Source organism: Lepidochelys kempii, chromosome 16, assembly GCF_965140265.1.
Source record: "Lepidochelys kempii isolate rLepKem1 chromosome 16, rLepKem1.hap2, whole genome shotgun sequence".
Lineage (NCBI taxonomy): Eukaryota > Metazoa > Chordata > Testudines > Cheloniidae > Lepidochelys > Lepidochelys kempii.
The window spans coordinates 24,045,464-24,060,218 of NC_133271.1; the positions used below are offsets into that span (position 1 = coordinate 24,045,464).

Below are 14,755 nucleotides of genomic sequence, written 5' to 3' on the forward strand. Positions count from 1 at the left end.
AATAACATTTGTTTTATTGCACAGCTTTATTATATTCTGATTGCTTTGACTGCCTGCATGGCAACAGAGTATCAGTGAACCATAAAACAGCGGACTTGCCATGCCAGATCAGACCAAGGGTCTGTTTACTCCAGTAACCTGTCTCTGACAGTAGCAAACATCAAATCCCTCAGAATAAAGTGCAAGTGGGCAATTAGGGCCTGACCCAAAATCTATTAAGGTCAGTGGACGGGCCTTCTTAGAGCAACCTACCCAAAGAGGAAAATTCTTACCTATGCCTGTTAGCGGTTGGCTTGTACCCAGAAGCATGGAGATTGTGTCCCTTCTAAATGAAATTTAATCCTATGTTAGGAATTATGGATGTCCTAATTATATATATATATGTCTAGTCCTGCTTTTGAATCCCACTAATCTATAGGCCACAATGATACTCTGTGGCAATGAGTTCCACAGATTAATTATGAGTCGTGTGAAAAAGCATTTCCTTTTTTCCATTTTAAATTTGTTGCTTTTCATTAAGTATCCCCTTGCCTTGTGCAGGAGGAGAAATAATATATAGGAGCACTCAATTCTGTACGATTCATTATTTTCTCTACTTTCATAATGTTTCTTCTTATTTATTTCCTGCTTGATTTATCCCCATCCTCTATCAAGGCTTACTAGAATTCTATTTTGCAATTACAGTTTCAACCAGTTTACCTGTTTGAAGGCTTATTGTGTAGTGTTTGCATCTTCAACCCCACATCTCTTTTTAAAAATAGGTACAACATTTGCTACCCTTCAATTCAGTAGTTGATTTCAATGAGAGTTTGCATATATTTGTTATCAGCTCAGTCATTTCATTCCAAAATTCCTGCAGAATTTTTGGACGCAATCTCTGCTCCTACTGCTCTTTAATTTAGCTACTTAGTTATTTGCTCTGACACCTTCTCTTCTGGTGCCTCAATCTCATCTTTCTTACCTAAATCCAGTGTAGGTGTCTCCCCAACATCCTCTGTGGTGAAGATGGTTCAATAATTCTCCAGCCAACAGAAATGCTTTCTAATAAGACAGAAAGCTAATCGCTGGCTTCCTTTCTGAGGCAGGGTATTCGTAGCCCTTTCAAGTTGATGCTGCTCGATAGGTGTGCATCATTTTTTGAAAACATTAACACTCTGGGGGAGCTTCCAAAAAGGCAGATACAACACTAATTCTTTTACTTTGCTCTTTTAAATAAATCAGATAGTTTGTTCCATTGAGAGTTTGCTATTCACACTCCAACTCTAAGACCCAGATTGTGGCCTGCATACATCATTATTTAAATTGTCCACAATGGCCTGGGCTGTTCTCACAGGGACTTTTCATCTGATATAAAACACCACATTCCTGTCAAAATTATACCAAAGCGTTTCAAGGCATATTTCTGAACTGCTTGATATTTATGACAGGTTTCAGAGTAACAGCCGTGTTAGTCTGTATTCGCAAAAAGAAAAGGAGTACTTGTGGCACCTTAGAGACTAACCAATTTATCTGAGCATAAGCTTTCGTGAGCTACAGCTCACTTTGAAGTGATAAATTACAGCTCACTTATGCTCAGATAAAATGGTTAGTCTCTAAGGTGCCACAAGTACTCCCTTTCTTTTTGATATTTATGAGTAAGTATAGGAATGCCAAAAATGTTTCCCCACTTTGCTCTGCTAGTCTAACTCAGCTAAACATTAACCTGGTTTGGAACAGGCTAATTTACTAGTCAAAATTACTCTAGAGAGCTCGATTCATCTCCAAGATACTATGGTCATCAGTCCCTTGAACTGTACTTGGTCCAGGAGAGTAGAATTTTCAAAAGTGTTCTGCAGGGATCTAACTGCTGCCGCAGAAATCAATAAGAGCATTGACTTGACCCTTGTTACGTGAGCATGGATTATTGACATGAGCAAGGATGACAGGACTGGACACTATCAAAGAAGTTAAATATTTCCAAATACAGTGTAGAGTTTTCAGTACTGGCAGGTTGAGGTGGAAAGCCAAACAACTGGATAGAACAGCACCAAAAGCAAGTGAATTAAACAAAGAAACAAAGCTAATGGGTTTGCCAAGTTAATACAGACACATCACTCTCAAGCGAGCAGCTTCATACTAAAACTCAAGCTAACTTCTAAATCCGAGACACCTGTATCCAGACTAAAGCAGAGACTAATGACCAGTGCCAAATGAGAATAAAGAATAAACACAAAATCTGCAGTGACTCAAAAATTAAGCAAAAAGAAAAGGAGTCCTTGTGGCACCTTAGAGACTAACCAATTTATTTGAGCATGAGCTTTCATGAGAGCTGTAGCTCACAAAAGCTCATGCTCAAATAAATTGGTTAGTCTCTAAGGTGCCACAAGTACTCCTTTTCTTTTTGCGAATACAGACTAACACGGCTGTTACTCTGAAACCTGTCAAAAATTAAGATATTTCACATCCATTACAATGATTTAAAGATGGACAACAGTAGAACTGTAATGTTCATCCTTATAAAAATCACTGTCGTATTTTTTAAATTCAGATATTTTATTGTGTGACAGTCTATTTCCAATCAAATTCCCATTTTCCCTGAATAAAGCCATCTTAATGGACATGATACATCTACATCAGTTTTAAGTAGTGACTTCTAAGGGCTTTTCAAAACATTGTGAATCAAGCATTCATTCTTGAGAATTACCAGTTCTTCTTATGCAGCTATTATGTGATGGATATTGTTTTAACTGGTTCTTTAAAATATAATTTATGAATTATATCTATTACACACCAGCACACACCCTTTCCCTTTTTGACCTCCAAAATATAGCTTTATAAATTTAATCTACAGGTTTGAAAGAAAGCTTAAACACTGTTAGAAAGAGATTTTAATTCCCAACTTCAGACATTAATAAGTTAATTTTATTGCCGGATAGTTTCACTTGTTAAGTACTCCAGGTATTCCAAGCGGCATTGTGACATGACTGCATGGTTGTCTTTAAAAAGGTACACCCCAGTTATTCATAACTATCCAAGAGTTAATAACCCAGCAAGGTAAGATTTGCTTCACCATGACAGGGCTAGCTATTTAGGCATTCAACTAATTTGTGGGAAACAACCTAGAATATTGTAGTTTATCTCTTGGCATTATAGCTTCTTGGTTCTTTTTCCATAAATATGTTTCACTGGAAGGCAATTCCTTATTCATTTGTTTTCACTGATATCCTAAAGGAGATCCCTTAAGTCTTTTCTTCTTTTGATTTACCTTTGCAGACCTGTTAATCAATCACTGCGAGTGGGGAGGAAAAGGAAGCTTTCAAATAAAATCCAAAAGGCCATATCCCAAGCCAGTCCAAGAAGCAAACAATTTTGCAACATCTCCAGCAGTCCTTTGCAATCGCTCAGTTCAAATTAGCATCATCGCTGCAGACAGAGCCTGGGAGTTAAGTGCAGCCAGCACTGTACTCTTAAATAAATGCAAACTCTTCAACCCAAACCACAATTTCTTAATAACCACATGGCCTCCAAATCCATACACCGTGGGATCTCCACCCACAGTGAATCACAGAATATCAGGGTTGGAAGGGACCTCAGGAGGTCATCTAGTCCAACCCCCTGCTCAAAGCAGGACCAATCCCCAATTTTTGCCCCAGATCCCAAATAGCTCCCTCAAGGATTGAACTCACAACCCTGGGTTTAGCAGGCCAATGCTCAAACCACAAGCTATCCCACTAGTTTTTTAGCACCTGAGGGAGCTCCCGGAACCTTCGCGCGTCTCCATTAGATCCCGCACGGAATCCCACTCCCAGTGGGTCAAAGAAAAGAACACCCCACACCCCCCACACCCCTACCCCCACTGCCCAGTTAATCCCCCTTCGCCTGCAGCCGGCCGCTGCCCCTTAAGAGTCCCTGTGATGGGAACGTGCCTTCAGCACCCTGGAGAGTTCCCTGGGCGCAGCCAGCGGGGCAGCACCTAGGCGAGCCGCCTGAGAGCAGCCAGCACCCCCCACCCCCTCACACCCCCCCCACACACATGCCCTTTGGGCCAGCATCCTCTCCTCCAGCACCCCCCAAGCCCAATGAGCTTTGGCAATGCTCCCTCTGCCCCCCGCCCCTCTCTACCCTATGGGCCAGCAACACCCCAGTCCTACTCCCTCTTGGAACCCCATCCCCTGGGGGCTAATATGCCCTGCCCATCCTATACTCTCTGTGCCAGCCCCCTGCCTCCTCGTCCCTGACACCCCCTGTTCTCCCCCGTGCCCTGGGGGCTGACACCGCCTGTCCCCCCCGTGCCCTGGGGGCTGACGCCCCCTGTCCCCCCCGTGCCCTGGGGGCTGACACCCCCTTTCCCCCCCCCGTGCCCTGGGGGCTGACATCCCCTGTTCCCCTGCCCTGGGGGCTGACACCGCCTGTCCCCCCCGTGCCCTGGGGGCTGACGCCCCCTGTTCCCCTGCCCTGGGGGCTGACACCCCCTGCCCCCCCCGTGCCCTGGGGGCTGACGCCCCCTGTCCCCCCCCCCGTGCCCTGGGGGCTGACACCCCCTGTTCCCCTGCCCTGGCGGCTGACGCCCCCTGTCCCCCCCCCCGTGCCCTGGGGGCTGACACCCCCTGTTCCCCTGCCCTGGGGGCTGACGCCCCCTGCCCCCCCGTGCCCTGGGGGCTGACGCCCCCTGTTCCCCTGCCCCCCCCGTGCCCTGGGGGCTGACGCCCCCTGCCCCCCCCGTGCCCTGGGGGCTGACACCCCCTGTTCCCCTGCCCTGGGGGCTGACGCCCCCTGCCCCCCCCGTGCCCTGGGGGCTGACGCCCCCTGTCCCCCCCCCGTGCCCTGGGGGCCTCCCCTACCTGTCGTCGTTCTGGAAGGCCTGGTCCCCCAGCAGCAGGTCCCGGAACCGGTAGCGGGGCGGCAGGGGCAGCACCTCGGACTCCAGCTCGTTCATCTTCAGGGAGGCGATGTCCAGGATGACCCCGCTTCTGCTGCCGCCGCAGCCCCCGCAGCCGCCCGGCGACGAGAGCCTGCCGGAGAGAAGGGGACGGATGGAGCCGGGCGGGAGCCTCTGCCCCAGCAGCCCCCGGCCCGGGGATCACCGGGCAACTAGCCCCCTCCCAGCCCCGCCGGGACACTCGCCTGCCCGGCCCGCGGGAGCCCGCCTCGCTCAGCAGCCCCGGGAGGAGCCGGGACAGCCGCGATGTAGGACTGGACGTGGGGAGGGGGGAGATCTGGGGGCGCAGGCTTCCCCCAGCCCCCCGCTCGGCACGGCACCGCGGGGAGGGAGAGGGAAGCGGCGGCTTCCGCTCGGGTCTGTGTGGCTATGCCCGGCCCCCCACCTCCTCCCCCGGCACGGCGAGCAGGGCAGGGCTTCAGGGGACGGGAAAAGCCCAGCAAAGCCCGCCGGCAAAGCCAGGGCAGCGCGCTCCTAGGGAAGGGGCGGCTGGGGGAGCCAGAGCTGCCGCGTGGGAAACCGAGGTGCACTTTCCCCGCTGGCGACGCTGGCCCTTCAACCCCTCGAGCAAACCAGCATCCAACTAACAGGCCTGGGCCAGTCCTCCGGCCATCAGCCACATGCCCCGGCTAGCAGGGTGTATTCCCCCAGCTCCTGGCAGCCCGCTGCCTTGGAGAAGGGGCCGGGGGCGGGGGGCTGCCCTGCGATTGTCTGGAGGCCGGATCAAAAGCTGGGGTTCTGGCGATACTCTGAAGGAAAGTGCTCCAGCTAGCGACAGTGTGTCTGCAGGATCCCTGCAGCCTACACGAGCGCTCGTCCCTCCAGCTCCAAAAGGCTGAGGAGAAAAAAAAAAAAAAAAAAGAAACCCGGCTATTTTTAAACAAACTTTAGGGATAAAAGGAGGGGAATTCAATCGCTCTCCATTCCGCTGTGAGCTACTAATTGCCTGTTAAAGAGTTTGAGTGGAGGACACTACACGAATGGTTAAACCAAGCCAAAATTGTTCCCAGATTTTAAAAAATCATGTCTATGATGTCATGTCTATATAAGCTGTGTGACAGTGTCCCTTTAAATCAGCTCTCCGAGGAAGTCACTCTATGCCAGCATTGGAGTAACTCAGGCTTCGCGGGAAGGCTGGAGGAACAGGAGAGCCTTAGAACTCTATGGAGGGAGAAGTGGCAATGGCTTGGCAGGAAGTTCCTGTCCCTCTCATCCAACATGCTATTTTAGGGCTCAAAAATGACAAAGGCTGAATGACTCCTGTATTGTGACTTAGGTTTAAAGGGCCTGATTCAACACACCCAGAAGTTAATAGAGAAACTCCCACTGACTTTGAATCAGGCCCTTAGACCACAACATGCATGGCCGATAGGAATACAGTGACAGAACCTCAGAGCATGATTCCAAATTGGTATTTACAAGAAGACAGCTGGGATGGCGGCCAGGCGGCAGAAAAGCATTCCAAGGTCCTTCACACCATCTCACACTTGTTTTACACCAGTAGTAACTCATAATCCTCTAAGATAACTTGCCAGTTGACTAAGTTATAGAACTGCAACGCACCGCAGTTCTTAAGGGTGTAGAGGAGCAAGTGGCATACAACATTGCTGCTGAATGCAGCCCAAGAAGCTAACTGAACTCATTCCTCAGCACTTTGGATCAGCATCTTCCTCACTGCATTTACCACAGTCAGTCCTATCCCTTAATTCTATAATCAGGGGCTGTCTGACTCTTTTTACCTGCCGCACACACAATGAAAGCCAAAGTCTGCACTGATTGGCACTCCATGCAATCCCTTGGGCCTCAGTAAGGAAATATAGGGGTATAAATCAATTCAGAATTTGGCCTTGTATATTGAAATAGGTTGAAGTGAGAAGTTGAGCCAAATTCCACTGAAATCAAGGAGTCCCTCTGGGTTTACACTGGTGTCAGAGCAGAAGTTGTTCCAACTTCTTTGATCTTACAATGTAAGGAGAGATCTAATTATAATTTAATGGCAAAGCCCCAAGCTGAGGCTTTCCTGCAAGAAGAATTTAGCTCTGGTGTTCTGCAAGTTGCTTTTATTTGGCCACATCCTATCTATATTTAATAATTATAGGGTGAAATCCTGGCCCCAGTGATGTTGGATCATATTAAAGAAGTTCTGTATTAAAATCACAAATGAGTTTGATTCCCCATAGTTTAAATTCCAGGGTATTACTAATTAAGAGGTCTCTTGGTTTTTGGTACTGTTTCTCTCCCTCTATGTGTGAAACTTGCAAGCTGCTAACTGTGTTAGTACATTCTAAGACCAAGTCTGTTCTCAAAGCAATTCACAGAGAGAGAGACTCAAAGCAATACTCGAACAACAGAAACAGCACCCAGAGCCTCCCCGCCCTTTTGTTGTACTAACCATTGTGATTAAAATAGAGATAGAGGATGTATGTGGATGGATGCTTGGTGTGGATAATAACTGAATGATCAGGGAGGTGCCAGCCTAAGAATCCAGTGTCCATTGACTGAAGAAGGCGTCAAGTGGAAATAACCAGAGGACCCCCCCCACCCCCGGAGGGCAGACTGGAATCCACCCAACAGCCTCAAGAATGGGAGAACCAAAGAACAAGCAGCACGGAGCCGTCAGGAATGTGCTATCTGCTGATTGATTCAGCAACAGCAGGATGAAGCAATTCCCATAGACTGGCATAGGAAGAAATTCCTATAAAAAGAGACTCTAAAAAGTGAGAACTTGGGGTCTGATTCTGCAAACCAACTTCCAGGAGCATCAGATGAGCATCTGACAAGGCCCTGCTCCCTCCTCATGTCCAGGCCACCTGGCCAGTGGCTTGGCATGAGCAACTCTAAGGCTGGTAACTATGATAACAACCTTGCAGAACCTGTGTGTGTGTGTGTGTAGGAATGTGTGAATAAATATGAGATTGAATGGAATGTTATAGCTGTAACTAACTGCTTACTATGATTCTTTCTGTATTTACAATAAATTTTGCCTTTTTCCCTTTAATAAGATCCTGCTGGTTTTTAATTTATTGGTATAACAGTGAGACCAATAGCAAAACTCCCATTGACTTCAGTGGGGCCAGGATTTCGCCCCTAGAATGGATGCTAAGGGAAATACTAGGGTTATTGATTTTTTTCATCTCTGCATAGGATAGTGTACACATAAAACTAGAGGAGTCAAAGCTCTCTCTTCAGTCGTGGACGATTACAATTCCACTTGCAGGGCATTTCCTCTTTCAAAGGGTGAAATCTATTGAACAACAAGTTCCTGTTTAAAAGAAGATCCCATTCCCTTCCCTAGAGGGCATATAAACTGTTAAGGCTCCAAGACCACACACAGATATACACAGTGCCATGCAGAAAGGGAGCATTCCACTAATTAGTTTCCAGTGGGCAAATAAAAGCCCCAATCCTGCAAATACTTTATGCACATATGTACTCCCATTGAGTTCAACTGAAATATATGAACTCAGGGAATTACTCACATGTGTAAAGTTACTTATGTGTGCAAGTGGTTGCAGTTCTGAGCTGGTGCAGAATTTACTCATAGAATCATAGACATTAAGGTCAGAAGGGACCGTTATGATCATCTAGTCTAACCTCCTGCACAATGCAGGCCATAGAATCTCACCCACCCACTCCTGCAATAAACCTCTCACCTATGTCTGAGCTATTGAAGTCCTCAAATCATGGTTTAAAGACTTCAAGGTGCAGAGAATCCTCCTGGAGGAATTCTGCACCACTGTGCATGCATAGAATTTATGTCCCCCGCATATTTCTTTGCTTCCCTGCAGAAAACCGGCTTTCTGACAGGGAAGCAAAGGGAAGCCACAAGAGCGGTCATTGTGACCCTCCCCAGCAGTATGTTTTGGGTACCAGGTCAGCCAGCAGAGATGTAAATCACTGAGAGGCAGTGGGAGGGACTGGGGAAGACCCGGCTGGTGGCTCCGACCCTGCGCCAGGCTCAGCTGCTCGTCCTGGCTGGGCTGGGGAGGACGGGACTTCCTCTTCCACTACACGGCATCTGGGGCAAGGTCAGACCCACCCCCAGATTTCTCCCCCAGCTGCAGGAAGCTCTGCAAACTCCCTCCCCACCTCCCACTTCCTGCACCCATCACTCCTCAGTTGCAGTGGGAGGGATCCCTGAACAGGGAGCTGCTCCCCCATCTGCCCAACCTCCATGCAGCCAGACCCCCTCATACCCAGACCCTGCTGTCAAACCTCACCCCAGCACTCAGAACCGCCCCCCCTTGAGAAGCCCCACTCCCTCTGCACCTGGACCACCCTGACAAGCCACCCGCACCCGGATCCCTATCCCACCAAGCCCCAACCAGCTGCACCTGGATCCCCATCCTACTGAGCCCCACTCCCCCAGCATCTGGACCCCCTGTCAAGCTCTATCCCCCCCCAACCCAAACACCCCCCACACTGAGCCCCAACCACTTTCACCTGGACCCCCTGCAGAGTCCCATTACCATTGCACCCAGAACCCCACAACAAGCCCCTGCGCATCCAAATCACTCCCTGGCAAGCTGTGTGCATCTCACTGTTGGAGAGAGTGCTACTAACACAATACAAGAGCTTTCTAGACCCCGGGATAACCCTGTCAAGGTCCACTGCATAACATTCATAAGAATAAGAAATTTATAATGCCAGTCTCTCCAGCAAGTTGGGAATTCCATGATGTTGGGATGTCACAAAATAGTCAAATCGTGTTCCAAGCTCTAGTGGATCAAAGTGCCATAGCCAAGAACATTTATTGCCTAGTAGTCAAACAGCAGTGGAAAACAACTTTAACATGATTTATTGTGGTTTAATTTCAATCCTTGCTTCCAGAACCATGTGCAAGTTAAAATTTGCATGCAGTGTAAGGAGTTATAACAACATGGATTAATGAGGTATAATTTTGCTCCAACTCACACAGTCGGTTTACTCCCCAGCAGTGATAACCTCACACAAAGACTGGGGATAGAGTTCAGCTTGAGGTCTTGGGAGCAGGGAGATGGCTGGACTGAAGCTAATGTGATCAGAGAGAAATTAATCTGTTTTATTGTAGATCTGGAGCTAGACACAGTCAGTCATTCTCTTGTATATGTAAACATGATCTTTTAGAGTCTGATTTAAGAGGAAGCTGACTGCTGCATCAGCCTTGGTTTTCGTCAATAAAATTTTTCACATATGGGCTGGCAGAAATCCTGCTCTTCTCCTGCTGTATTTGAACACAGGGCACACATAGCAGCTATGCTGCTGACAGCACCATCATCAGAGACTGAAAATACATACAAAAGGACCACACGCATCCCCTGCAGGACTCCAATGACTTCTCTGGAGCTGAGCCAAGGATATTCTGGCCCACAGAGTGTTCATCCGATGCATCTGTGTGCCAACGGGAGCCCTTAAAGTGCTGTCAAAGTAGCACTGAGCTTGTCAGGACCCAATAGTCCAATTTTGTTTGTAGGAAAACGTCTCAGGGCTCAGACAGTTGTTTGAAATACATTTTAAAAGCCATCGATTCTTTTGGGGCACAGGAAGTTTTTTGATCCAGATGTTGCACTGACTGGTAACAAGGGATGAAGGCAAGGGTAGTGAAACAAGAACAAGGAATCCTTGACACCGTCTCAGTCAATCCTTTGCATGCTGTGAACCACATGCAGAGTGATGTGCACTCATGCTCCAGAGCATAAACCAATCACAAGCTGCCTAAGCTCAGGAAGGAACTTCCTCTCTTGACAGATGCCATAATTGTCCATTACACGGCTTCTTGCACTTACCTTGAAGCATCAGGTACCAGCCATCATCAGAGAGAGAACACCACACTATATGGGCTACTGGTCTGATCCAGTCTGGCAATTCCTATTTTATCTACACAATAAACAGACCCACCTCCTAAAAGGGGCTGACCATCTCCATCTCCACGGATGTCCATGAACATTGCTGGTTGCTTAGCACCTCTCAGTATCATGCCCATTGTTAGGACATGCTTCTAAATCCTTAACAGCAATGTAGGGCCTGGGGATCCTGCAAAGTGTCAAGTGCCCTCTCCTCACTGCTGTTAAATATGCACTTCTGGGTCCACCTGACAAGATTTAAAGTGGGAGCAGAAAGCTCCGAGCACCTCACTGGACTGCCCCCCTCCACAAGAGCCAGAGGATAAACAGAACAGAGGCTGTTACCTCCTTCTAATAACAATCTGGACTTGAGTCTGATGCAGCTGCCTAAACAACCCTCTGTTATGACCCTGTTTAGTTTGGGAACTCAGAGGAACAAAACCAGTGTTGTGTGGGAAACCAATGCTCAGCACAGAGGCTTAACCAGCCTTATCTCACTGGGACAGCACGTACCATCCTCTAGCCAAGGGAAAGGGGCCTTGCTCCCTCTCCCCTCCACCAGCTTCAGTCCAAGAAGTCTGTGTGCATCTGATCGAAAGTGAGCTCCCAACACCTGATCTCATTAACCCAACCCAGCTCTACTTGGCCAAAGCAGAACCACTGTCTTCGGCTTCATTCCACTGTGCATGCTGTAAAGCCATGGCACATTGCGGGGTGTCTGTTGTCACCCTCTAATGACTGGCTGTAGCCTACAGAGAGACAAGGCTAATCACTCGTGACTGATGGTGGAGCAGTAGGGATGTCCGAGTTTGGAGCCAGACTGCTTGGCCTCCATCCCTGCTGATGACAGACACGTCTCTGTGTCTGCAGCACAAAGCACTGTTACCGTTGAATTCGCTGGTTTGGCTGGCAGAGAAGCTATGCTAGGAGCTGCCTGCTAGGCGTAATAGGTACATTCATCAGAGGTCTGCCTAGTGGGGTGGGATGTAAGGGGTTCACACCCCCATTCACAAACTGCCCTTCTTGTGTCATTCCAGGACCTGTGTCCCAGCAGCTGCTGACTCTACAGGGCAACGTGTCCAGATTCCCCTCAAACAGCAGGAGAATATTCTCTTTGGACTGCCTTTCGCCGGCTGCAAGCAGCCTCTGCAGGCCCCAGCCCACTGACAGCACAGAACAGCTCACTCGGCTGTCGGCCCACCCTTGACCCTCTCCGTTCCCTGTGCAGAGAGCATCTCTTTCATGTCAGCAGGGTAAGCAGAGATATGATCTCGGGGGGCTCTCCCAAAATGGACAGACCTGGCTTTAGGACACGGCAGCTGTTAGAAGCCCAAGACACCCACCCACCCCTCTTTTAATCAAGTGGCTGTGGAAGGGTTAATTTGCAGGGCAGAAGGCCGTCTTCCACCTTAGTCTTTTTAGAAGGAAATACTAGGCTGAACCCTGAGATAGGGCGTCCTTCCAAGGCTCTGCTTCCCTTTGGCTGGCCTCCCATTGCCCCTCACAGCCATGGCCTTTCAAGATGGCTTCTCAGACAGCCCGCTTGCTATGGCAGCCCTCCCCACACTCTGACACCTCCTGGTGACTGGTTTGCTCTCGGTCCCAATTTCAGCCAGTGTGTTCACTAGACAAACGGGCCCTCCAGCTTTTTCCCTCAGTCAGAAAGCAGCCATGTCAGTGGGACCAGAGATCACTCAGGCCATTCTGATCCCACACAGCAGCAGGGCTTCACCGTCACCTTTCACAGAATCATAGAAGATCAGGGTAGGAAGGGACCTCAGGAGGTCATCTAGTCTAACCCCCTGCTCAAAGCAGGGCCAACAGCAACTAAATCATCCCAGCCAAGGCTTTGTCAAGCCAGGCCTTAAAAACCTCTAAGGATGGAGATTCACACTTCCGGTCTTTGTTTCCAACCACTTCCATTCAGGAAGGGTGGGTCTTGTGGTCAGTGCACAGACCTGCGGTTCAAGGGACTCACATTCAGTCCCAAGCTCTGCCAGTCCATCCGTGTCAGCTTGGGGGAATCTCTTCTTCACCCTGGATCTCAATTTCGCCCCATATGTAAAATGAGGATGATACTGCCCTATCCCAAGAGAGGTGTTTGTGGGGCACTCTGGTATTGCAACAATGGGCCCAACATCCTGCGAGTACCTATAAAGAGATTCACACCAACGCACCAGCCCTGTCCTCTCCCCATATGCGTATTCTGATTTTCAAAGATGCTGAACAATGCCAACTCCTCTTGAAGTCACCTGAGCTGCGGATGTTCAGCACCTTGGTACACTAAGCCAGGTGAGTCTTGGACTTACTGGAGTGGCTTCCTTTTTGATCTCTCTTCTCCATCGTCACAGCAGAGGCATCTCTCACTTCCCACTTACTCCTCGCTCTCACTTCTTGGTAAGAACAGATCCTCCAGGTGCTGGGCTCTCTCAAAAAGTCATCATCGGCCCTGGCCTCTCTGATGAACAATAAGCTATTCAGGAAATTCTGCCTCCCCGCCTTTAATTTTCTGTGCGTTTTAAAGAATACGTACAAATCACCATCATTCCTGGCTTCTCCTCCCACAGCTCTTACGGTTACCTGGTTACAGTTGCTTTTCCCCTTCCTTTTCAGTGACATCCCTGTGGGGGTCTCTCAGTGGCCAAGTGCGGAGGGGAGACAGCACCCTCCTCCTGTGTAAGTGACACACATTGGCTAAAACCATCAATGCAGGCTCCTTGGCAGTGAATGGAGCAATGAGCAGGCATGCCAGAAAGCAGTGGGGGTACACTAGCCCAAACAAGAAAGGGGTGGGGGGTAGGGGCAGAGAAGCTTGAGAAAAGCAACACACACACACACACACACACACACACACACACACTTCATGAATGGAAAAGTCAAGTGTGAAAGCTAGACTAGCCCCTTGGGCAGCTATAGCTTAGCCTCAGCATGTCACCTAGACAGACACTGACCTTGGCAGCTTTATGGGAGTGAGATTTCCACAGGGATCACTGCTCAGTGAATAATTCCTTACAATCATTTTGGGCACAAAGAGGTTTCCTCTGTCACTGTCTTGGCAGGACATATTCTTCCACCTCCCTTTTTATTGTTCAGAATGAAAACTCCAGTCTCTACTCGCACTGAGCTTCTCCCGTAGCTGCCCCACAGCAGGCTGGAGCCCGGAGTTTCCACTGTAGCCGTCCCCCAGCAGCTAGGTGCATTGGACTTCTATAGCGGTCCCACAACACACCCGAGCACTGAAGTACAGGAATTAATTCCACGCTCTTATCCTCACTGCCTGATTCTCCTCACAGCTTCCAGTGCCAGGCAGGGCTGTATTACACAACCCTGTGTGCCGACAGGTGCAGCTGTTTGTTTGGGGGAGAGACAAAAATTGCTTCTTCCCTACCAGTTTCTCTTTGAAGATCCAGCGTTCGCCTCTTCTCCCATCACCCAGCAAGCGCTCGACAAAACACAGCGCGGACAACATGAAAACACAGAGGCCGTCTGAGCATCAGGTGCGTCAGCAGAAAGGCAGTCTGGGCTCAGACAGCTCTCTTGTATGTAGCGCACACAGAAGTCAAGCCCATCACTGGCTCTCGCATGCTGCTGGAGCCGGAGCACGGAATGCTGCGTGGAATGCTCCAGGCTCCCAGCAGCCATATGGAGTTCATTTGCATGGTACAAAGCTTCGAGTCCACATGGCCCAGATCCAAGAGTCACGCAGTGGTCAGTCAGCCTCCCACACAGATGCCTGTTCGCCTGTGTGTGCTCAGAAGGGCTGTTCTGATGAAGGCAGTGTGGCCAGCGACACTGTCCCTGCTGGTCAGAACTTATATGCAAACCACGGAGATGTATCAGAGGCCAATACCTGTGGCTACCAAAATAAGACAAAATAAAAGGGAAGGAAAGTCTCCTCTCCTGTGCTGTACTCTCCCTTGAGTCAGTTTACGGTATTAAGAAACTACCTAGAGCTGAACAGCACAGGAATTTTAAAACCACGCTGATATATTACATACTAGAATGGAAACGAAAT

General features: G+C 49.0%; 1 protein-coding gene across 7 annotated transcripts in view; it reads right to left on the reverse strand.

Moving 5' to 3' along the window:
- KCNT1 (potassium sodium-activated channel subfamily T member 1) overlaps positions 1–13,817 on the reverse strand; it is a 178,180-nt gene extending 164,363 nt beyond the window's left edge. For 6 of the 7 annotated variants that reach the window (XM_073314262.1, XM_073314260.1, XM_073314263.1 and 3 more), the window contains exons 1-2: positions 13,692–13,817; positions 4,821–4,991 (exon numbers count right to left, since the gene is read on the reverse strand). In XM_073314262.1, coding sequence (XP_073170363.1) covers positions 4,821–4,991; positions 13,692–13,804 — 284 coding nt within the window. In that variant the 5' untranslated portion in view covers positions 13,805–13,817. Of the gene's footprint in view, positions 1–4,820; positions 4,992–5,506; positions 5,710–13,691 lie in introns of those variants that run through there. The other variant, XM_073314270.1, reaches the window with a different exon arrangement.
- Positions 13,818–14,755: the final 938 nt, after the last annotated feature.